Consider the following 24,742-nt stretch of genomic DNA (forward strand, 5'->3'; position numbering starts at 1 on the left):
TCACACTATTGACAGCACCAAACTTATGTTGATGTTGGATGTACAAGCAGGTCAAAATATCTAGACGCTGTGTATACTCACGCTAACAGCGATAGAGCTATTGAGATTTTCAGTCGACTAAATATCAATCAGACTTTTCAATCGACGAATTAATTGGCATTGCCACAATGTTTTTGTAAGGAAAGAAAAAAATATCACGGCTACTGCGAGATTTGTACCAAAATCTTGCAGAAAAAAAAATGAGGTGAACGAAAATATGATAGAAGAGATAGGAAGATGCCACGACAGCTAAGTACAATGTCATACCACTTTCTTTGTTCGTACAGACACTACTGGATCTCCAACGGAAATAGGCGTCTTAATAATCGTCATTTCATCACTTATGCTTGATGAAAGTATAATTTCGTTGTACTTAGGCGGAATATATGGAAATAAATTCCTCAGTGTCACACTAAAAACACAGCGAAAAGTTTTGATGACAAACAGCACAACTGTAGAAAGAGAACTTCCAGCGTGTAAATCCCATTTCACTTGACTGCATCAGATTCTTTTACTTTTGAAAATAATACTGAACGCATAATTCTGTTCGACATTAAAAATGTCTGTCTCATACAGTAGATCTAAAATGCATTTACTTTGGAGTCATTTTATACATGATACACGGTATGATTTCAGACATACATATAAGTAACTAATAGTGGTAATGCAGCTCATTTGTAATTTTGCAAATTATATCTCTCAAGGCGGACTCTGGTGACAATACTAATCACGAGCAAAGAAAAAAAAAAGAGACAAAGTAGATTTAGATTTTGATCAATATGACAAAAACTCACCAGGGGAGTACAGGTATAGCGAGTACTAGGTGTACGAAAAGGCAATCAACAGTAGATAAAGCACTTATTGAATTTAGAATACAGCACACGTCGTTCATGAAAGACTCAATACTCTGACTGTAAGACTATGATAACATATTTTCTTGCAAACAATCATGAGTAATAAATACTGTACAATCGAGCATGAAAATAACACTGTACAAATAAAAATGACGTCATCTACCTGAATATGAAAAAGCAGCTTCTGAATCAAACCCTTGAATAGATCAAGCGTATTGCGTAAAAAAACGGAGAAGCAAGCGAGTGTTAAAAGCTGATTAAAAGCAATTTTTGCTGTCATTTATATTTCCCTTTCTCGAGGTCCTCACTCGATTTCATTTGCTCTAAAATGAGAACTAATACTTTTTCTCCACCCATATTAAATATGTCCAATTAGTCTCCATTTTTGTATCAGATAAATTTGAATATTATGCTACATTGTAATGCGAGTCACTTATATCACTTGTATCTAATCGAGAAAAATGAGTAAACAAACTTAAATCAAGTGCACATTATATCAGTCAAAATGTTGCAAGTATCAAGCATGCTCAACCTTGCAGCATCTTCAGTTGTTTCTGTTTTATGTTTCTTTCAGATCAATCGCACTTTAAAGAAAATATGATATGTATTTTACTCACTCCAAACCAATTTTTTTTTTCAACAATACAATACGCTTTGTCTTCCTGAGGAAATGACATGCTTAAAGCGATGGTATAGTTCTGGTTGAGACCTGGCTTCAGGCTTCTAACTTTTTTTGGTGAGATAATGAGAAACCTCTTATAAAATATGAAAGAGCATGTAATTCCAAGAGGAATTCAACTGTTTTTTGTTGTTGTTGTTTTTTTGTTTTTTTTAAACTGAAAAGTGGTTTTGAAATGGCTAAAAGGTGGGACCCACCTTTTATTAGGATCGCTTTGCTCTACTTTATTTGTGGACATCTCAGCCATTTCAAAACCGATTTTCATCGATTTGAAAGAGACCAAAGAATACCCCAAGGAATGGGTACAGCTTAGTTTGTGCCTCTCCTATACTAAAACATCTTTGACGTGTTTGTTGCTTCATTGCAAGACCAATACAAACAGCGTTCGCAGTTAAATTGCATGAGAGATCAGACATCAGTGATTCGCCAGCATTCCACATAACTAGCAAATCGTCTGATTCTTCAGCAAATACTTTTTTTTTCTAATGTAGAGGTGACTTCTTTTCAAGAAAATTCAAGAATCCTGGCTTGGCGGATTCATGTTCCCTTATTTTGATCTGTTTGTATTTGTTTGAGAAGTTGGGGGGGGGGGGACGCATAACGCATGTTATCTAGTGACCACGGAATACGAGTATCTCTTTGACTCCGAGTAGTTGCTGCTGGACCGCTGGTTGATCGGCATCGATGACCTCGAACTCTGCGACCTGTTCGGCAACCTGCCCTTTTGCACATTGGTCGAAGTCATCGCAGACCGCGAGCCCGAATGGCCCGGTGCCGGAGGTCGAAGTCGTCCGTTGTTTCTCGTGAGGGGGTCGTTGCCGGTCAGCGATTGGCTATTGGATGACGAGTTTGGCGAGCCTTGACTTCCTCTGGGGTGTCCAAAAATGAATCAAGGGAGAACAGTAGAAAATAATAATGTAATCAAAATCACTTGTGTTTTCGAATTTCCTGTACAGCTGTAACTCTTCACATTTACACGCCTGTACTTTTTGAGTTATGTCCTCTTAAAGAAGGGATTGGCATGTTAGGGAAAACTAAGGAACTCAACCCTGCACCGTTATATGGAGCGTATCAAAAAAAGGTAATCCGACTTTGGAAGGCTGCCATTTCTTAATTGTCAGTTATGAAGAGCACAATGTTAGTTGTAAGGAAAGGGGAACTCTTCCTCTTTCCATTGATACCTAATTATGTTGATAATTGTCATGCATGACTGAGCACACGGACTTTCAAGACAACAATGACAAATTGCACTTTTTCCAAGTTTGCGTGTTATCGTGAAGGAACAATGCATGTCTCACTGCATGGATGAGATCTGTCAATGGAAGTTGCCAAATAGGCCCGCCTGTACGAATTCAGGTTTGTGTTCAGGATTTGTGTTTAGGGTTTTCTCCTAGCATTTTATGGTCCATAACCTTTAACATGGCATTTTGTCCGAAAACTTGGTCGCTCCCACAGAGGCCAACCCACACAATCCATTTTTCTCTGTTCAGATTCAACACATAGCCCCCAATGGCAAACCATGTCTTGAATATGAAGAGAGTAAAATGGATAATGGTTTCGCCTTTGAATGGGAAGGACCAAATATCGACAACGTGGCCATGTTGAAGGTTATGAACCATAAATGTTAGAAGAAATCCTAAAACACGAATCTGCAGCCGTGCAGGCTGGCCTGATGATTTGACCACTTTCATTGACAGATCTCATCCATGCAGTCAGACATGCATTGCTCCTTCACAATAACACGCAAACTTGGAAAAAGTGCAATTTGTCATTGTTGTCTTTAAAGTTCATGTGCTCAGTCATGCATGACAATTGTCAACATAATTAGGTATCAATGGAAAGAGGAAGAGTTCCTCTTTCCTTACAACCAACATTGTGCTCTTCATACTGTCATAACTGACAATTAAGAAATAGCAGCCCTCCAAAGTTGGATTAACTTTTTTTATACGCTCTGTATTATGGGCGAAAGAAGGGGGGGGGGGGGGGTCCTCAAAGTTTGGAAGTAGAATGCGTGTTGATGACATAATTTTGATTCTCGATGCGATAAAACGATTTTCAATACCAAAAAGAGACGTGTACAGATGATTTGAATATCGTTTGCTTTCAGTTGTTACATATCGTGCCCTTGGTACTTGATCCATTTCATCCATATCAAGTAAGTACGATAACTATCTGTTGGCCTGTGCTTTGGGAATCGTCAAATAAAACATCACTTTTACCCCCAACCCCGAAAGAAAAGAAACATACACTCACACACACGTTTAAGAAGCTACGCTAACCACCACTGACTCTTAAAAAAAACCACACTTAAACAAACATAAACTTAAACAATTAAACAAGTAAATTAAACGTATTCATGGTATTGGACAAATCGTGCAGATCAACAAAAGTACTTCTCTGCTTTTTATTTTGAGTCAACATGGATTCAAAGGAACCTAAATCCTCTCTTGGAAATGAATAATACCAATTTGTTCTTTCCCTAAGTTACAAAACTAGTAATTACGGAGTGAATAATGATAAGGAATTAATGAAATCATAATAAATTCCCAATTGACGATACTCGCGTAATTGCTGGAAAACTATAAGGCAGTGGTCAAGGCATGTGTATTCTTAATAAATCGCCATTCCTTTTTTTTTCGTTTTTACCTGGTTGTACCTGTTGGTGTTTTCTTGGTCTAACTGATTCGCCTGTTTCGTGAACGTGTTTCGCAACACTTCCTATCTTTAAACACAACCTCGTCATGTTCATTCCTGTCGAGCCGGTATGTCAATGACAGCTACCCCATCTATTCGTCATTCCAAATTCTATGTTTTGATTTCGCGGACTGACTAATGGCGAAAACTGCAATCGAAACGAGGAGTAAAATGTTTACACTGAAGCCAATTTCTCCCTCTACCGAGTGTAGTTCTCCTTGCCCGCCCCGCCAATCTGTGCGTTCAAATGACGCGTACTATTTACATAGCTGTCACCGCAAACGATGCGCGTAGCGTCGGTGCGGCACCGCCTGATTTGTCCGTCTCAACTATTTTTGACATCGTGGAGCGAAGTCTAAACACGCATGGGGTAAGGTCTGTTCCAAGTTCAACGCGCTGTCAGAATGTTTACGTTGGCTATGTGCCGACGGGAATATGATTACTATAGCGCTGACGGATAATGAAGGAAAAGAAGGAATCGAAAGCCAAAACAAATACACATTTCTCGCATTTTATTTCTGCCTGCGAGAATGGTCCAGCAGCTGTGTCGCATCGATGCTCTCTGGTTGCCATGGTGACGATACTCACCTTGTCATGATGTTCCTCTCTGCTCTCCTCTTGCTCTTCAGCAGTTGCTTCCAGCGGATGTTGAAGGACTCTTGATGGTCTACAGACGGCTGCCGGCGAGGGATGACGTTCCCTTTACCCCCGGTCCGGGGCGATGACTTTGGTGGGGGACCAAGGCCTTCATAAATGTATCGTGAATTCAGCGCTATTGCATCGGTGTCTGTCACTCCCCCTGTAAAATATTTACACCGGTATATATATATATATATATATATATATATATATATATATATATATATATTAAATATACATTGCCTAATATTTTAAACTACTTTACTTTATACTTGAAATTCATTTCTTTATTTTCTATCAAAGTCAATTATACCGGAATATGGTATCATACAAACACGAGAATAGATAGATCGATCTAGGGCAATTACCCCGACCGTTCCCCTGGCCCTAATCCGAATCCTTATCCTAATCTTGAACCTCCATCGCAGTACAACTGTCTTCGTCTCTGAATATCTTCAAAACAAATTGTTTAAGATTTATCCGCATGCTTTAATTTTTGTCTTTCAATGAATCCAATAAGACCTCCTTCTTTTTTTTTACATTGTCACACCCACAAGACTTTTTTTCTTTGTTTTATTTGTGGTTATATACTCTTCCCTTTTCTAAATTGTTAAAGCTTTAGTTTTGATGCATACATGTAACAGAAGTGTAGTTAAGTTTATTTCTTTTGTTTGTTTATGTGATTGATCCGTAATTGTGTGAATCATGTTACTACGAATTTATTCGTTGTTTTATTTTGTGTATATACAGGGCGCCATTGTAAAGCAGTTAGCAAACTTAATGTGCCTACCTGTATATTTAAAAGAAAACATGAATAAATAAATAATAAATAAACAACCTAATCGTAACCCTAACCCAAACTCTAACCCTAAACCTAACCCCAACTCTAACCCTAATCTTTACTCTAACCTTACCACTAACTAGTATTTAGCTGGGGGTAATTGTCCTCGGGGGTAATTGCTCTGATACGAGATAGATTTATAAATACATAGTAAGAAAGAAAGATAGATGGACAGATCGATAGATAGATTGAAATTGGATAGTTGAAAGACATAGAAGGATATATCGTCAGATAAAGTTAGGCAGGTGGGTAATTGAACAGAAATACACTCTTCATTGATAAATCGGTAGATTTAAGAAAACAGAAAATAGAATAAGTGCAGCCCTAGTGCGGCAGGTACATACACATCTCAGATGAATTGCTAAAATCGATTGTGTTTTCATTCACATAACCTTCTGATAGTGAAAAAGCACACAGACGTGATTCTATCATATGAAAAAACAACAACAATCTCATACTTTTTTTTGTAGTATGCTAATGTGATATTTCGGACGTCGTAAGATGCTGCAATATTTCATTCTCTTCCTTGTCGACCGGGATGATTTCCCCATTATCATATTATCGAGGGAGAGGGGTGTTATTCAGTGTCATGACAAATGGCACATTTTGCTCGGGGGCTTTTTTGAAATTTACTGTTATTTCTTTTACGGGTAGCTCTCTCACGCGGATTAGGAGTGCAAAATTTTCGCCGGTAAGCCGTCACTTAAGGGCGCGAAAAAGAGTATCATCATCACCAGCACAAGTGGGAGGAGGGAGGGGGGTAATATTGAGAGCTCGAAACATAATCTCTCTCCCTCTTCCTCTTTATGACTGTATGCCTGTCTGTCTATCTGTCTGTCGGTTTACCTATCTATCAATCAATCTATCTGTCTATCTACCAATCTTCCTATCTATCAATTTATCAATCAATCTCTCTATCCATCAATCTATCTATCTATCAAGCTTTCTCTCAATTTATCTCTCTTTCTATCTATCTATCAATCTATCTATCCACCTACCTATAACTATCTATCAATCTATTAATCCATCTAGCTATCTATCGATCAATCTATCAATCTATCTATCAATTAATCTATCTTTCTAGCTATCAATCAATCTATCTGTTTATTAATCAATCAATCAATCCATCTATCGATCAATCTTTCTATCAATTTATTTATCTATCAATCTATCAATTCATCTATCTATCTATCGATCTATCTGTCTATCTGTCTATCTATCTATCTATCTGTCTATCTATCTATCTATCTATCTATCTATCTTTCTATCTATCTTATCTATCTATCTATCTATCTATCTATCTATCTATCTATCTATCTATCTATCTATGTGTTTATCACTTTCTCTCGCCATTCTCTATTTGTCTCTCTCTGTCTGTCTACCAACCTAGCTCACTAAATAATATCTTGCTCTAAGTGTTGAATGAGCCCCACTTATGTAAACGGCTTTAATCTTATTTAAATTGTCTTGATTTTTTTCTCAAGAAGGAAAAAGACTCTCCCCCTCCTCCTTTTTTTTTTTTTTTTGCTTTTCTTTTGATGTTGAGGCAACCAGGAAATAATATGTAGAGCTCATTGTCTTGGCAACTCCTGCCGAAACTGCGATACTACATTTCTCTTGGGGGCTGTTTACTTTCCATTTCTCAAACATACATTTTAAGAGGGAAAGAGAGAAATAAAAGAAAGAAAGAAAGATAGGGAGGGGAGGAGGAGAGGGGAGAGCAGAGAGGGGGTAAAAAAGGGGGGGGGGGGAGAGGAGGGAGGGAGAGTGATGGAAATAACTCCTGATGTGAAATGTATAGTGAGAATGAAAATTTGGTGGCATGTTGTTTGAAGTAGAGACGAAAATAGCTCATTGGGAAGTGTTTATTTTGTGTGTGTGCTTGTATGTGATGAGAATGTCATGACAGGTTTAACCGTTTGCTTACTCGGCAGTCTTCAAACTGCTCCCCATTTCTAAGAATGCCATCTTGACGAGATTTGGGGATTTACCCTATCAATTTCCCATTATGGCATGTATGGTTAATAATACGGTATGACGCACTCGATACTCTACTGATGTTCTTTAATTTGTGATGATTATACTTGTCGACCTTAATGTTCCTAATTGGCAAGTTTGAAAGATCATTTTTGTGGATCAAACCCCCCACAGAAATTGCTTCGCGCATTGTGCTCTTTTGATTAACCATACACGTATTTGTATGAGGGAAGAAAAGTTAAGATGGACAACACATCATACATAGAGAAAACGAAATACCCACCTTGACGGCAAATTCAATCAATTATCTGTGAAAGTTTGGGATTATAAACCTTTAACTTCTTCTCTCTTTTTTCCGCTTCATTTTTATGCCGTAGCATAGACAAAGAAACACTCGTGCTTCGATGTTAAGATTTCTAGACATAATATTCATTCACCTCTTTCAGTACTGATAACCAATATTCCATTGTCACACAAAACTTACGAACTTTAGGCTCTAAATTTCTTAATGCATGAAGAAAATCTTATTTGGATATTGACGTGATATTTCCGATATTTGTTTGAGTGCGTCTTTGTTTATTTTCGTTTTACTCACCTAAATCTAAGTCTTCAATTGTCTCTTCCTCCTTGGCTTTCTCCTCCACGCCGTAACGATCTTTCGGAGACAGGGATCCCCTTCCATCATCCTCCGCTTTTTCCTCCTCAACCTCCGGCTCTCCGAGACCCAGTTCGAAGAGCAAAGGCCGGGAGATGTCGTCGATCACTGCGCCTTTCTGTAAGAGCAGCTCGCAGCACTGCCGGTGACTATTCTGGGCCGACAGGTAGAGGGCGGTATGACCGGATGAGTCTGGAGAGTTGATTAAGTTCGTCTGCTCGGAGTTTCTACATCAGTCAACACAAAGACTTAGTGATGAGTAATGTTGATATCACATCATTATCTCTGAGTCCAGTTCATTCGTTACTTTAGAGTTCTTATATCATTATGGCTTCATAAAAAGGCAAGAAGTAGTACGAGCACCATCATTGTCAACCCTGGAAGATTATGCTCTTGTTTAGTTTACAAGGAAAGCTATCGAACTGCTTTAGAGGTGAGCAACAACAAGGACGACGGCAGCAAACTTTACTTGTCAACTTGGGTTTCATTCATAGACTAATCCTTTTATAGGATTGCTGCAAGCATCTTTAGCAATCACAAAACGAAAAACATAACAAGGTAACACAATGTCCGAACGTAAGAAAAATGCACCCTCTGTATTTGAATGTATATTGGGACATACGAAATTGTAACTGTCCAAGCAATTCTTAAAGCTTTCATCTTTAGTCGAAAAGAATGTTTATCAAAATCTCATAGTGAGACAGGAAAAAGATGGTGGTCTGAAAAGCGAACCTATGAATGTTGAAATATTTGATAAGATATAAGTATAATATATGATGAGGTTTTTCAGTCACGTTTCTTGTTATTCTTTGAAAGCTTACCCCTGATCTTTGCTGTTTTCAGGCGAGCTCTCGCTTTCCACCAAGGCGTTGACCATATCGAGTTGACCTTGTTCACTTGCATAGTGCAGTACCGACCTGAAAAAAAAGAGGAAAAAAGTTTAATCACGTTGGTAATATATTTCCAAATCTACTTTAAGAAGAAATTTTAGATGTATTGCTAACGTCATAATATAAACGAGAATCTAAAGGTGGGGAATATTAGAAGATTTATTAGGTAACATAAAACATGTGTTCCTATCGCACAGCGCTCCTCCGTTTCGCGTGTTATCTTACACGTCGATTGGAGTGGGAAAAGACTGGAATCAAACTTCCGTTTGACAATTTCAAACGAAACTGACAAACGAATAACTCTGAATTCCTTATAAAGAAAGCTGTGTGTCTGCAAGATGTCACATTGCACATACATATTTCCAAGTGACTACGAATTTGTGAATCTAGGGTCTAAAACTAGATAAGTAAATACCACAGCAAGTCGCAATAACTCCGTTTCTTATCAAGAAGTAACATAATCGTTAACAAATCGGGTTTGATTACCAATCGAGAATCAAGTAGCACAGAGTTCTCCATTACCTTCCCCTGTCGTCTTTGATATTTACGCTGCCGCTGTTGCGTCCGACGATGAGCTTCGCGATGCCGGCGTGTTTGTTGTTGACGGCGAGGAAGAGCGGCGACTGTTTCCTCTTCTCGTCCTGCAGGTCAGGGTTGGCTTTGTGGTCGAGCAGGAGTGCGCAGACGGACTCGTCCCCGCGCTTCGCCGCGTGATGTAACGCCGTCCACCCCTGAGAGGACCAGCGAGGGAAAAAAAAAGATTCAACAAAGGTTCATCAATTGAAATTGTTCAGAAAGTCTGTCTCCTCAAGTCCCCTTTCTTCTGATTTACGGCTGTTTTTTTTATCCGTTTCTACCTACTATAACGTTGCTCGGACCAAATTTCTGCAAATGCTTTCAAAAGAAAATGTGAAAAAGTGAACGCATACATACATAGACATATTCATTGCAAACAAGTCTACTTTACAACAGTGATGTCGACACATGCAATTAGGTATGTGTCTTTATAATACTTTATCTAAGAGTTTTCTGTGATTGGATGAGGTAAAAATGATCGAAGCTCGTTTTCTGTCATGCAATGAAATGGAATGAAATGATCAAAGCTGGTCAACTCACGTTTGTGTCTGTGATGTCGATATTTTTACACCTCGGGATCATCAGAGCCAACATGTCCTTCTTGCCGCAGGCAGCGGCGTAGATGAGGGCAGTCAACCCCCTCGACTCGCCTGCTTCTAGCTCACAACCCTGAGGGGAAAAATAGTCAGGAGATATTATTCATTGGTTCCTCTATTTTGGTGACGAATAGCTCTATCTCTATCTGTCTGTCTCTCCGTCAGTTTGTCAGTTTTTGCTAGCCTCTGTCTATTAATCTGTCCACATGTCTGCCTGTCTGTATTTGCCTGCTTGTGCGTATATTATTGTCTAGGCTTGCTTAATCTCTGTCCGAATGTCTACGAATAAAACATTGAAAAGGCTACATCACAACATAGGCCCTAATATGTTGAAGAAAGTATCGAAGTTGAAGAACGGTTGATAAGCGAAAGTATCGGTAATGTTTGACTCTATCACTTTCACCTTCAATGCCAAGTTACAAATACTGAATACAATGTACCATCTTGTTGATCAAAGATCAATAATAGTCACACTTTATTTGCTGCTTGAAGATAGAATCATAACTAACAGCTGCTCCTTACCTGGTTGATTAGCAGCTCAGCGATATCGGGCCGATTGCTTTGTATCGCGTAATGTATCGGTCGAACACCGAATCGATCCGGTTCGTCGATAACCTTGGAGCAGTCTTTCTGTTTGACGAGGCTCTCCACCACTGATTCCTGTCGTCATGTGGGAGATAATGAATTATAGTCAGCTAAAAGGGTATTGCAATCACCAGCAGAGGACTGAGCATTTTTCTCTCTCGTAACTCGGGCTATCAATAATGACTGTGTCCGCTGGCAGCGGCGCTTGCTCTCGCAGGCAATGTACTTTATCCTGATTGCCTATTTATAGTCCCATAAAAGCAATCGGTCACGCTATTATTACAATAGGCTTGAAGTGTTGAACTGCTAAGTAGGCACCCTATATCTAATTGGTTGCCGAGTAAAACCTAAATCCAACTCCGCTCAGCTGAGATATTGTCTCTGTTCTCTGTTCTACATTAACTCACTTGGTTGCAGTTATTGATATTTTCCTTGAATATTTTTGTTTTGTTTTGATTTGTAATAACAATCCTCGAGCAAGCTATATGAAAGAAAACCTATCACAAAATAATTCGTCGTGTTTTGCCGGAGAAGAATCATATTATGCACTATCCTCAGGTGGCTCTCTCAGTGTCTGTTTAACAATGTCTATTGGGAAAACTATTGGGTCGTGTTTAGAATGGATTGTGCGAGCAATTTCATAGCAGGGCCCGTTTTATCAAAAGATAAAATCGATTATAAATTTCCTCACCACACAGGCTGCCATAGACTTACAGTTGAAATCAACTATAATCAATTTTAACTCTTCATAAAACAGGGCCCAGAACTCTAAACTGCAAAATCGCCAAGTGACATCGAAAACTTCTCGAAATGTGTAATGAATACTAATTACATGAAACTGAAGGAGTCATGAGTAATGGCTTCGTAATCCGGATTCTTCCTTTTTTTTTCCTTTGACAGGACTAAAATACATTTGGGTATTGCGTATAGCACCCCCAAGTTTTGTGCATGCGCTAAATTGTTTTATTGTGTAAGCATTTGTTGTTGTTGTTGTTGTTGTTGTTGTTGTAATTGACTGCGATTTTTTCAGTTGAATAAAGCGGTTACTTTATTCAATTTACAGGGAAAAATGACGAACAATGGTAGCAGCTACTCAGACTTTATTAAACAATAAAGTATGTCATGTGTGACACAAACCGTTGTTGAGTCGCCGTTCATGCTTATCTGTATGTGCCAACCACCTGTATGCATGAATGTGTACGCGTTTAATGAGGCAGGCATTATCTATTATACTGAATGCCTTACTGAGACCTTGACGATGGCGAGTAACCACGACAACGTACCATGCCCTGAATGACGGACCAGTGCAGAGCGGAGCGCTTCAGGTTATCCGTGGCTGTGACGTCAGCTCCCTTCTCAAGCAAATAGTCCACCAGTACCTTGTTGCCCTAGAAAAGAGACGCATGCGCACATCACATTGGAATTATTACAAACAGAAGATGAAGCAGATACATTATCTTGATGCAAAGACTGACTTTTGCAAAATGTCGACGAATTATAGATCACTATTCCAGCAGATGTTATCAAATACATCTTTCTGCAGATTGACTCTTATTTCTATAACAATCATATGATAAGAAAACGTTATCGTCTATATGAATACGTCGAGGAATATTTGAATGTTGCACGTAACTCCACCCTCTTTTCGCTGTGAATGAGCGGCTGCTATCCTACCGGAGGATATAACCCTATTGTGTTGGGAAACTTAGCTTCAAGTGGATTATTTAAAGTTATCAGGTCCATGCACCTCAGAAACTCCAAGCCCTTAATGTATCGTTCACTTCATGGGGAAAAGATAACTATTTCAGTCTATACAGCATCCACGTATGTGCATAAAATTTAAGTTTTATACATGGTCATTTAGTGAAACAGGTGTCAATGTCGATTACTGTGCAACCATAATTATGGTATAATGCACAATACACTGTATATGAGTAATTAATTCCCGGTCCGTATTCACGAACAGGCACTTTACCTCTCCAGCGGCCTGGTGGAGTACCGTCTGTTGACAGTTGTCGATAGCTTGGAGAAGTTCGGGGTTCTTCTCGATCAGAAGTTCGGCACATTTTGTGACCTGGATTCAAGCATCAATGGGTGTTTCATTTACCACAATTATGAATGTGAAGGCATCTAATCGTGATCTCTGATTATCCTTCGATTCATTTCTTTTTTTCTTGTAGAAACAGTAATACCTACTGAATTTATGTCTTTAACTAAGATTATTGAGTAATTTGCTCTGTAGCATGGAAATTGATCTAGACGTTTGTTGAATGCCCAGTGCGAAATGTCGAACTTTCTTGGATTGCTCTCTTTCACTCTTTCTCTTTTTCTCATCCGAGCGATAAAGATAATTATACTGAAAATATTATGAATATATACTTAGTTCGTATTAAATCCATATTTTCAACATCTTCAACACGATAGATCCAATTCATGAAAAATTGAATGCAAGCAGAATCAAGCTAATAGCACTTTTAAAATTATCATCTGGAGTATGACGGAGTGGTGGACCCAGATCGTTGGCAATCGGCACTCACCCTGATTCTCTCCGTGCGATGGAGGGCTGTCTTCCCGTCTTCATCCGTCAGAGTAGTGTCCGCGTCTTTACTCAGCAAGAATGTCACCTGTTGATTGGATAATTTGGTAATCAATTAGGTAATGGACCCATTACCTTCAAGATATTATGTTATTTTCTCAACTGAGTTACTGCGTGGTGTGTAATATCTGCAAGCACTAAACCAGTGAAAAGTTTGAAATAATGGATGAACTTGTCAAATTGGAAATTTCTTTCAGTAGCGAAACATTCTGTACAACAAAGGTGATGATAATCTACATCACGGAAATAAGCCAGTGATATACTGTAATGAGGCATACATTCGCCTAAATTCTGTGCCATTGAAACTCAAGGCATTTCTTCTCAAAAACCCAATATGAAGTAGAAATCACTTGTGCTTGCGGTAAGCGTGTCTCCTTTGAATTATAGAATTTATAACAATAGCGAAAGTGATTAATAAAAGACTTCGGTTCCCACTAGTCTCTAGATTAAAAACACGAAGGTTTATACAAACCTAACGATAGTCTCTGTATCAAATGCATGGCATTGCTTACATCTCATTATGACCAAAACACGTTGTCTGCTTGACACGAAAGTGAGGGCAAATCGATACATATTTCATTCTGCTCGAATAACTCCGCCGCAACTATTCGATCAGCAGACAAAAGAACCACAATCGAAGAGGTAGCGCGTGTATCTACGATTGAGATGACACAATCAACATAAATCTTTACATTGGAACAGGGCCTATGGGCAGTCCATTATGATATTTTTATCTCCTCGCTGTTCGTTGTAACAATTTCTCCTTCAGACTATAATTCGGTTGGTTAATTCTCGGGAATGAACGTATACCTACATCATCAATTATTAACATTTTTTGGTCGATGATCAACAAACTCTGCCATTTTTTGTTGTCTTTTCCATCATTTATCATCAGAATCCCCATATACGTCAAATGCCTTTTGACAAACTGAGAAAGCTTATCTATATACGAAGAAAATGCCCATTTATTTCGGTGGGATACTTACTGATTTCATATATAATAAACACGAAGAGGTTGAAATTGCAACATAATGGTGGTGGTGGTGATGATGATGATGATGATAATGCAGAATGATAATAGGGTCGAATAAAAATGGTTGCAATGAAAGTGCAAAAAGAAAAACAGAAAACAAAACGTTCTGATGGGCTTAGAATTCTATATAGGGACTACAGGGACCATATGCAGGGACTATACAGGGACTATACAGGGATCATAGGGGCTTCTATCCATGGATTATATAGGGAGTCTCTGTGGTTTTGGTTATTTGTTCATTTGTTTGTTTGCCTGTTACTACTCTTCTTTCCGCCATTTCGTCCTTTCACTCGGTATTCGTTCATTCGTACTTTTCTTTTCTTTTCTTTTTTCCTTTTAAAATCTACATGTCAGGTTACCTTTTCTTTAGCTCCCGTTTCGGCAGCTATCATAAGGGGCGTGGTCTTTCCTTTCCCGCGTTGGTTGATGTCTGCACCTTTCTGTAGCAGGAGGTTGAGCGTAGTGACGTCACCATTTGCCGCTGCGCAAAGGAGCAGAGGTTGGTCGTTGGCGTCTTTCTGATTCACGTTGGCACCGCCCTCCAGTAATTTATGCAGGATTTTGTTGTTGGCTAGACCGCCTTGGCACGCCTCAAAGATGTCTTCATCAATCTTCATGGAATCAGATTATGACAGTTCTAGAATTACAATAGCCATGTCTATGCAATATTACTTCTGCCCATGTGTGTAGGTGTCCTGAACATTACAATACTTTAAATTTCTGACATAGCATGATGCATTGTACACTCCAATATCTTAAAACGGTTTCTTTTCCTATCCCTTGAATCGTAGAAAATTTCTATTCTGCTCCCCAGTTGAAAAGTTACGTGGCCCAAGTGGCTTCATCAAACTCCAGTTATGAAACAAAACTCTGGCACAGCCTTGTTATTCATATAGGATTATTTTAATGTGTGTAGAGATTGCATGATCACAATGATGGACATAAAGAACTGAAAGAAATGGATGCTGTTCGTGTGACACGAGACAAAAATCAAGCAATACATGTCGATCAGTTGAGTGCCAGACGGTCATCATGGTTGGCATGCACTGGGCATCTAACACAATAAAGCATGCGTTGGTCAGGAGAGTGCAGGATAGCAAGTCCAAAAATACCCATTCACGCCGGAAACCTACCAATCACGTTCTACATTTCATGACCTTGTAGGCATAGTTTGTCATACTTCATTTCATTTCAAGACAACAAGCTAATGACAATGGAATGCTATTAAAAAGCTTTCACAAAAGAGGAAACTATGGCACAATCTCATGTATTTCTGAAAGCTTTTCGCCACACTGTAGAGGACAATGCTCATCGGAAAGATCTGTATCAGTCGATGGCGGCTATTTCTTTTTTTTTTTTCGTGTCATGTGTTTGTGACATTATTTTAGACGAAATATTCGGGATGCATTACAGAGGTAAATCGTGAAGTTTTCCTGCACTGTTCTTTGGGGTTTTTTGCGATTGAATATTTCAGTTTTTCCTGTAACCATTAATCATAAATCAATGCACGACCATCGGCGCCCAATGAGTAACTATTAGCAACTTTTCGAAATCCAGAAATGTTGTTTGCTCATGGAAGAGCCACTCCCCTTAACCAACACATGCTTCCTTTACCATTCTGAGTGCGTCCCAAAATCATACCTCAAACAGTCCTGCAGTAAGTGGGAAATTATATAATACTCTCAAATGCATTCGATGAGAGATGATAAACTAGCCGAAGAATTCTTACCTCCTCTTCGACCACTTCGCTGCTGTGCTGGCCCGACTTCTCCCCATCCTCCCCCTTGCCGTCCTCGTTGTCATCAAGCTGAACGAGCATCAGGTTTGGAGTTGTCTCCTGCGAAGGCGTAGAAAACAAGATATTGTGGTGGATGCTGTAATAACTACTTCAGTGAATATATCGACGATCGAATAACATCGGCAAATTATGGAGTGTTGACAAGAATAATGGTTGATTGAATATTATGAATAATATCGATAAAGCATGCTAGATAATATTACGATCATGACGATGTGTTTGCGCTGTGGTTTCTTGCGAGAGTTAGTACGGGATACTGAGAAACTCGCGTTTTATGCGCACATATCATATCCGCATGTCACTAGATAAATGTTCAACAATATTGCAGCTGATTTCACGCATATTGAGCAGCGAGCTCGCTGTCTCTGTGACTACATAATGTGAACATATCAATCTGTCGATCTTGAATATTCTAGAATCTTTCATGATTGATGAGGCACTTAGGTTAACGATATTCCTCTCATTATACAGTGTAATATGCCGGTAGTTAGTTTCATTCATAAATAATTATGCTTGAAGGTCAATGAGCACAAAATATACAATGAAAGGCTTCTACGTTGATATTTCGGCGCTCATCGACAATACCATCATTGGCTATTCATAATCAATTTCCAACCATAGCTGCGTGTGGTATAGTTAGTCCCAACTACGACGCTCATGGATCATTGATCTTCACAGCTCATTTACCGAGTGATTGGATATTTCTAGTACACTTTGAATTCTGTGCGAGCAATGCCGTCATTTGCGTTACTGTTGATTGTAATCCCGATAAGTGAATTGCTGAAACATTTATAGCAAGAACTATGTTCTGACGTTAACTCTGATATTTGCATGGTTGTGAGTCTGTGAGTAGGATGGTATAAGGGTCAAATGCAATAATGAACGAGACATGAAAACTCGTCACATTGAGGACGAGTTAGGTGATACGCTTGTGGTCATCAGATGACAGTCATCTGTGATCGACAAAGAAAAGAATGTGATATAGGCACCTTGAAGTTATATTGAGCGTGCATGCGAAACCGTTTCTGTAACCACTCGGCCACGGGTCATCCACGGAAATGGTAAGACAGAAAAACAACAACAATGTATAGATATAACGGGGGGAAAGTCAATGCCCACTCAACTAACGCGGCCGTGTGAACATCTATTGCATTGCTAGACGGAAAAGCGGCCTTGTAACGACTGAGGTCGCTATACCATTTCTGGCAACTTGGGAAAAATACGTCCCGCAGACATAAAACCTATAATCGGCTGGTTTTGATACCTTGCCTTTAATCACAATTTTCAGTGTAATGACGTCATCAAATTACAAAACAATGACATGGTCTTGAAAGAAAATTGTTCAAAGTACAACACCTCAGTCGTCGTCATTACATACTATGATCGGTTTGACAAAGTCAACCTGCAAAATTTTGCTGCAGTCGAAGCAATGTGGTCTCCAACACACAAAAAAGAGGGATATGGCGTGTGTGTGTGTCTGTGTGTGTGTATAGGTGCGTTTATATACGAACGTGATTTCTACATGGACGAATATGTAATACAAAATTGAAGAAAAAAAAACAGTAAAGTAGCTAAGTATTTTGTTTCGTGATCTTGTGAGGTTCGAACCCGCAACCTCACGTCTCTGAGACGTCGCCTTTAACCACTCGGCGACACGTCTCGACGGGAAAATATGGGGAACGTTATGGACTTGAAAGACAGTTGTTCAATATATAACACATTCATCATACGTTGTCAGTTTGCTATTGACATGACGATCTATCACATGAATATGAGGGAGGCATTAGTACCTGTATGAAATTATTATAGGCATGGTTATCAAATTGCCCTAAAATATCCTTATAATTGCCTTATTTTTACACACAGTTACGCTATCCCTTTAAACTCGTCACAGTTTAATTAGAATCATTAACATCATACATTAGTACCATATTCAGTTCCATAGCTGATCACGTTTGCTAATCAATTAAGAGTAATTGTCTAGAATGTGTCATATGGCCAACCTGTATACACACGTATATACACACACACAATGCTAAATGTATGTATCAAACATCTGTAACACAGCTTTGAACTAACTATAGGAATTATCGCTGCACTTATCATCCATACTTTTTATCACTATCTGAAACTCCACAAAAACCACTAATTGACAAATAATCATCAATACAGAAGACTGAATACCTTTTTTACAATGTATAGCTTGTTACATGTATAAATCAGCACAAAGTAACCACGACTACATTGTGTTACTGAATTGATATGAACAAATTTCATTTTGTTACAGTATACTGTATCAGTTTAAAAAGCCCAACCTGCAAAACTATAATTTTGCAGCAGACGAAGTAATGCAGTCTCCAACGCAAAACAAAGGTATACTGTGTGAGTGTGTGCGTATAGGTGTGTTTACATGCAAACGTGATTTCTACATGGACGAAGGTGTAGTACTCCATTGAAGAAAAAAAGTTAAAAAAAAATTATTATTTTCTTTCGTGCTCTTGTGAGGATCGAACCCGTACGTGTGCAACCTCACGTTTCTAAGACGACGCCTCTAACCACTCGGCCATACGTCTCGACGAGAAAATTAGAGGAACGTAAGCTTATGTACGTGAAAGATGAATCACGAATCGTTTGGTCCGCATTCCATTCTCATTTTCAGTTTTAAATTGCAAAATTGTCAACCTCATGAGGAGATTTCAAAGAATAAAATGCATGATTACTGCAGCTTATTGTCACATCTACAACATAAATAAGTTTCAGAGGAAATGAAGCAAAATCAGCTGAGATAAAGGTGCTTAAACGTTGTCAAGTCAATGCATGGTTTCTAAAAAAATCACCTCCCATAGACAATACACGTAAACTTGTCCGATTTTGCGTCTTTACCTTTAAACACAATTTAAAGCATGATGACGTCATCAAATTTCAAAACCATGACATGGACTTGAAAGGCAAATGTTCAAAGTACAACATATCTGAATTTGGGATAATATTGAGCTTAAACAACAGAGATACGAGCAAATGAATGTCAGAAACAGTACCTCAAAAAAATTAATTCCACTTTTTTGATTTCAGATGACGATATGATGACGTCATAATGTAATTATGGAAATAATGATACTTGAAACGTCAAGTCCAATTTATATGCTTTTGTAATATGCAATAAAAACATAGGGTCACCTGACGTTTTAAAGAGCTATGGCGAAATAAACAAAGACATGTTTTTTCACTATATTTGCACATAGACGCGCAGGCGAAATTTGAACTTTGACGCAAGTGCATTGCTTTGTTATTTGTAGGAATCGATTAGAAATCAATGGATATTGTTGCTCAAAGTATCAGGAATCCAAATCTGTCAAAAAAAGTGTATTTTCATGTTGCTGACGCGCTGTGCGCGCGAAAATGCGCGGACGGACGCGCACGCGCAAAATTGTTTGAAACGCATAAAATTGTCTGAAACTTCGAGATTTCCCATTGGAAAGTTGTTTTGAGCCTTTTAAAATTTTGACGCGCGCTTACGCGCACTTAATGATGTCCTAGGTAATTAGCATCAAAAGAAGTAAGATAGAACGTGACCTGAACTTTATGTCCACAAAAAATGATACAGAAATGACCTTTAGTTATGAAGTTATGATCGATCATGTAACATGGTCCAAAAATCACAAAATGGCGCCTAGACGACGTCATAGATATGTTACTGTCATGAAAACCTTATTGTGGCTAGATATTGTCATGAGACATGTTCCCTGAAAATGTCATGTTATTCCGTAATGTCATTCTTGAGATATTGATGACACAAAATTGTCCAGAAAGAAAGAAGAATAAAAAGAAATAAAGAGAGATTTTGACAATCACAATAGGTGATACGCTGATAGCGTATCACCTAATAACAAGTCAGTTCACAGTTATAGCAATGGTCTGCCATGGCATCTGAACCAGACTTTTCAAAACATGGATTGATGTTTTGATTTAGAAGAGTTGATGAAAAGAAGTGTAAATCTGCATGTAATTGCTACATGAATACGCTAAATCATATTCGCATTTCCCTATGTACATTCCGTGTACCTAGTGGGCACGTTTATGTTGTACAAAATAACAGTTTTCATGAAGACCTCATATCCGTTCATAATACCTCTGTTACATTAAGTCAATTTTGAAAGAAGCTCTGCAATGACCTTTATCTGCACATGCTCAGATTGCAACTGTTAACGCGTTTGTAGTCTTGACATACTTGTTCCATGTTGTCAATTAAAGGGGACCGCTGCATTATTTTCAGACTTTCACATTTGAACAACTATAAACTAGTTAAACTGAGTACAGAGTTTCAGAATTTATAGTGATTGGGATGAGGAATGAGAATGTCTTCAAAATTTATGACAAATTGCAATGAACAAGGATGATGACATGTAACCTCACCAGAAGAATGCATGAGTTGGGGCTCAAGGAAGCAGAACAAAAGAAGAAGGCAGGAATAGATTCTTCACAGGTGAACTTGTCGAGCAAGCGGTATTGTAATGAAATTACAGTGCTACATTTATAAAATATGTGAGGCTCTGATATGTCATCAACACTGTTCAGTGTGATTTGCTTAAGATTTTCAGTTTATTGGTTTCTCTGCTCAAGGACCACAATAAATTCCACGAATCTGTACATGGAGCTGTCCATTTATGTACTGTACTATATGATGTGAAATTATGAAAATCGTCTTTAATGCCCTTTTAACTCACCCTTCCGTTTCTTTTGGCGTGACACTCGGGGGAACAGAAAACAGTCCTTTCCTTCTGGTAGATGCTGTAGAATTTAGCTGGCTTGCCGCATTCGCTGCACTCGTTGCCTGACTTCGTATTTTCGGCTGCTTTCGATCCATCTTCGTCACCTGTCGGCTGCCCATCGCCCGTCTTCGGAGATGATTCGGGCGTCACTCCCTTGTTCTCGTTTTCTGGCTCCGCAGCTGGGGAGGAAATTACAGGTGACAATTAAACAGATAGTCTCTTTCTTAGGAGCCCTTCAAAGCTGTCTAGGCTTCCTCAGGATGGCTTTTAGCATTGCAATAATGACTGCATACTTTTAATCCAACGAGTAAGAGAAATGAATATATTGTGACAATGATTATATGACCGTACAATGTAGATAGCAGTATCTGTCTCCTCTTTGATCCGCGTGTGCGTATTCACTGTGAATATTAGTGTATGGATCGAGGGTATTGCATAATATTATCTATAGAATGGAAATTCAACGGTCGGATGCATACTTTCATGGAATTTCTGCATTTTTTTCAATCCAAAAGAGTTAGGTAAGCGAGTATTTCTGAACACGGTGGATGGCTAAATCGTATAATAGTAGGTCCCTACATGTATTTGTCACCTCTTGACCTGCGTATGCGTCTTCACGGTGTACTAAGTTTATGGAGTTGGAATGAATGGGAGGGGGGGGGGGGGCTCTGAGGGTGCACATTTTTGGTGGAAATATCTGAAAAGTCTTCTACAAAAAAAATACAATCATTTGAACAGGTTTGCAGGCACAAAGTCTACCAAAAATGCCAACAAAAAAGAGGAAAAATTAGATAATTGAGCTTCAAATATCGAGGATTGATGATTCCCCCCCCCCCAAAAAAAAAAAAAAAAAATATATATATATATATCCAGGGGAAGGGGGACAATAACCGTTCTACCCTCTCTATCACTAACCCTGCTGGAAAGAGCGCAGTGTCTCACAGTGTATTCACAATGTGTTCACATAGTCGACTGTGTGAAAAAAGCTCGAATTTCACAGTGTAAACAAGATTTCACACTGTGGTGTGGTTTTTCACAGAGAGTTCGCACAGTAATGTTCTGTTTCACATTCTAAATTGGTGATCGCAATGTGTTCACATTGTTAAAACGCTCGAATTTTGTGAAGTGTAAAGGTCTGATTTCACACTGTGTTCACAATGTGTTCACAGTGTGGGACAATGTGTTCTTTCCAGCATGAATGGTCTTGATTGGAGTAAAAATGACGTCACTGTCAATAATAATTAATGGTGTCGTGCATGGCAAAAAATACATTGTTATATACTTTTCTGAATCTACGGAGGAACAAGTAATAATGTGGTCACTCTAAATTAAAAAAAAAAAACTCATGAGGAGCTGTTTTTGTAAAGGGACTCCCCCAAATCAACCACAGCTAATTAGCTCTTCAGTTAGTATTTTTAATCTATTTCTATCCCTGTTTGTAACATCCGATTTAGTCCATTAACGGAAGCCTTTATATATTTACTTGATGAAATTAGAGGGACCAGTATTTATACCATCATTGTTTGACATCATAAAATGAAACATGAAGAGGAAAATTTCTTTCAAAAAGACTAATTTTCTTCTCTTTTTAGACGGCCAACATCTGCCGGTTCTGTCTTGGGTGTTTTTATCGTTTTCACCATTTTATCTGCCTGCAATCGAAAAGTTGTTTCAAAAAAGCAATCATAGCAAGCTGGAATCCAGTCTCGCTTGTGACCTAATAGCGAGGACTCATAATCAGCTCTGCGATTACGTAATGCTGTCTGCTCGGGGGGGGGGGGGGCTGCGTGCAGAAACCATGGCAACGGATAGACCGGCATGAGTTCACAACACCAGAGATGTTTCTGCCCCATAGATACGTTATAAACTGTATGAAATCATGTATTGGGGCGAACTAACACTTTCCTCCTACCAACCACCATTGTTATAGACTCTTTTTTTTTTTCACGGAGCCCCCATCCCTCCCCCTGCAGAAAAAAAAGTTCAAGTCTTTCTTTTGATTCATATCCAAAATGAGGGAATATGGTGAAGATGCTATATAACGTCATCACCTACCGTTGTATTTTAATCTGTGACTTGCACGTATACAGTTGCGACTAACACGGCTGTTTGGTGTAGGCACCTAAGCATGACTTTCGAAACGTTCAAGAACTACCTTCTTTTAGATCCGAGTCTAATGAAATAAAGAGCTTCCAGTCATAATATGATTATAAAACTAATTATGCATTTTTGTCATATTCAGGAAAAACAACTTGAGTAAGGGGTAGATTTGTACTTTGAAGTCCTTCAGATTGCTAACATAAAGACCTCTCCATCGTCTAATTTAGAATGCCGCTGTCACTGTCGTTGACAAAAAAAAAAGATGCAGTATACAGTTCTGGAATTAATCCAATGTCTGCCCCAAGGCGAAATGCAGGGACGAACTAACATCCAATCTTGTAGCTGCATGATACATGCGGTGCAAATTGCGTACAATATCTTTTTTTTTTCAGACTTCGAGATGAGCTTACATTACAAATCCAGCATATAATTATTTCTGCATGTACGAATGCAAAAGCCTGTCCCCTTTTCTGCGGCAAAAGACAGCAGTGACGTAACAAGATTCCTTTCAGATGAATGGTTTGATAGCGTCCCTTTGCAATGTTCGGTTATTGTTTCCTGTATAACGTGAGTGGTCGGTTCCGCTCGAGTGCGACTATGCGGCAGTTTATAGGCTATGGCCCGTTGCTATAGAAACACGGTGAGACGCGTGTTCATGCAGTGAGGCATGAAAAGCAGAGTTATTCGATTATCGTTTATTGGTGTTTGTCCTTTCCGTCCTTCAAACTAAACATTATCTTTACATGGTCACAGCAATTGGACAAAAAGCAGTATATTCCTTGCATGGTCGATATGTTAACAATACGTTTTCTACTTGCATCTGTAATATATTCATAAGCTGATGTGACAACTACTTTTTTTTTTCACAGAGTGTGATTAGTTTTTGTTTGTTTGTTTGTTTGTTTGTTTGTTTGTTTGTTTGCTTGCTTGCTTGCTTGTTTGTTTGTTTTGTTAGGGAGGTAAAGGGGTCTACGTTCCACGACAGGGAAATAATTATTTCAAGGTTTCCAGAGAGTCATCACTTTTTTTTATTGTTGAAAATGCACATACACTGTACATGTATATTGTATCTTTGAATTCGTTTTCAGAATTAAATCATCATAACTTTGTCTGGTTTATATTATGGTCTACTCATTTTCTTCCCCTGTAACTGAAGACTCGGTTTGTAAAGTCTCCATTACAATATCAAGCAAGTATCAAATTCATGTGCACTCAATGAATTTCATGGCAAAACCTATGTCATATCAAAATAATCAAAATTTATACAACTCCCAGCCCACATAAAAATCAATAAACACTAAGAGAAACAAAGGAAGAATACAGTACACCCCAAATTCAATTATCTATCTATCTACCTATCTATCTATATCTGTCTATATATCTACATCCACCCATAATATCAATCTAAATCTATCTATTCA

General features: G+C 38.6%; 1 protein-coding gene across 1 annotated transcript; it reads right to left on the reverse strand.

Moving 5' to 3' along the window:
• Nucleotides 1-2,179: 2,179 nt before the first annotated feature.
• Nucleotides 2,180-23,143, reverse strand: LOC139741504 (uncharacterized). The gene is made up of 14 exons (XM_071652087.1): nt 23,134-23,143; nt 21,177-21,400; nt 16,384-16,491; nt 15,014-15,265; nt 13,563-13,649; nt 13,001-13,099; nt 12,309-12,413; nt 10,963-11,100; nt 10,385-10,513; nt 9,791-9,999; nt 9,200-9,295; nt 8,319-8,605; nt 4,855-5,065; nt 2,180-2,441 (listed from the first exon to the last, which is right to left on the reverse strand). Exons 1-14 carry the CDS (start codon nt 23,141-23,143, stop codon nt 2,180-2,182), a joined length of 2,217 nt encoding a protein of 738 aa, XP_071508188.1.
• Between the last annotated feature and the right edge of the window lie 1,599 nt (nt 23,144-24,742).

This window comes from Diadema antillarum, unplaced genomic scaffold (genome assembly GCF_040938485.1).
Source record: "Diadema antillarum isolate AM-2024a unplaced genomic scaffold, OU_Dant_1.0 seq00000932_RagTag, whole genome shotgun sequence".
NCBI classification, from domain to species: Eukaryota; Metazoa; Echinodermata; class Echinoidea; order Diadematoida; family Diadematidae; genus Diadema; species Diadema antillarum.

Excerpts from the sequence above, each read along its gene's own strand:
- LOC139741504 (XM_071652087.1), bottom strand. Across the intron at positions 12,414-13,000 it reads TCCACCAGGCCGCTGGAGAG|GGCAACAAGGTACTGGTGGA; the intron begins GTAAAGTGCCTG and ends TCTCTTTTCTAG. Across the intron at positions 10,000-10,384 it reads TCGACATCACAGACACAAAC|GGGTGGACGGCGTTACATCA; the intron begins GTGAGTTGACCA and ends TGGTCCTCTCAG.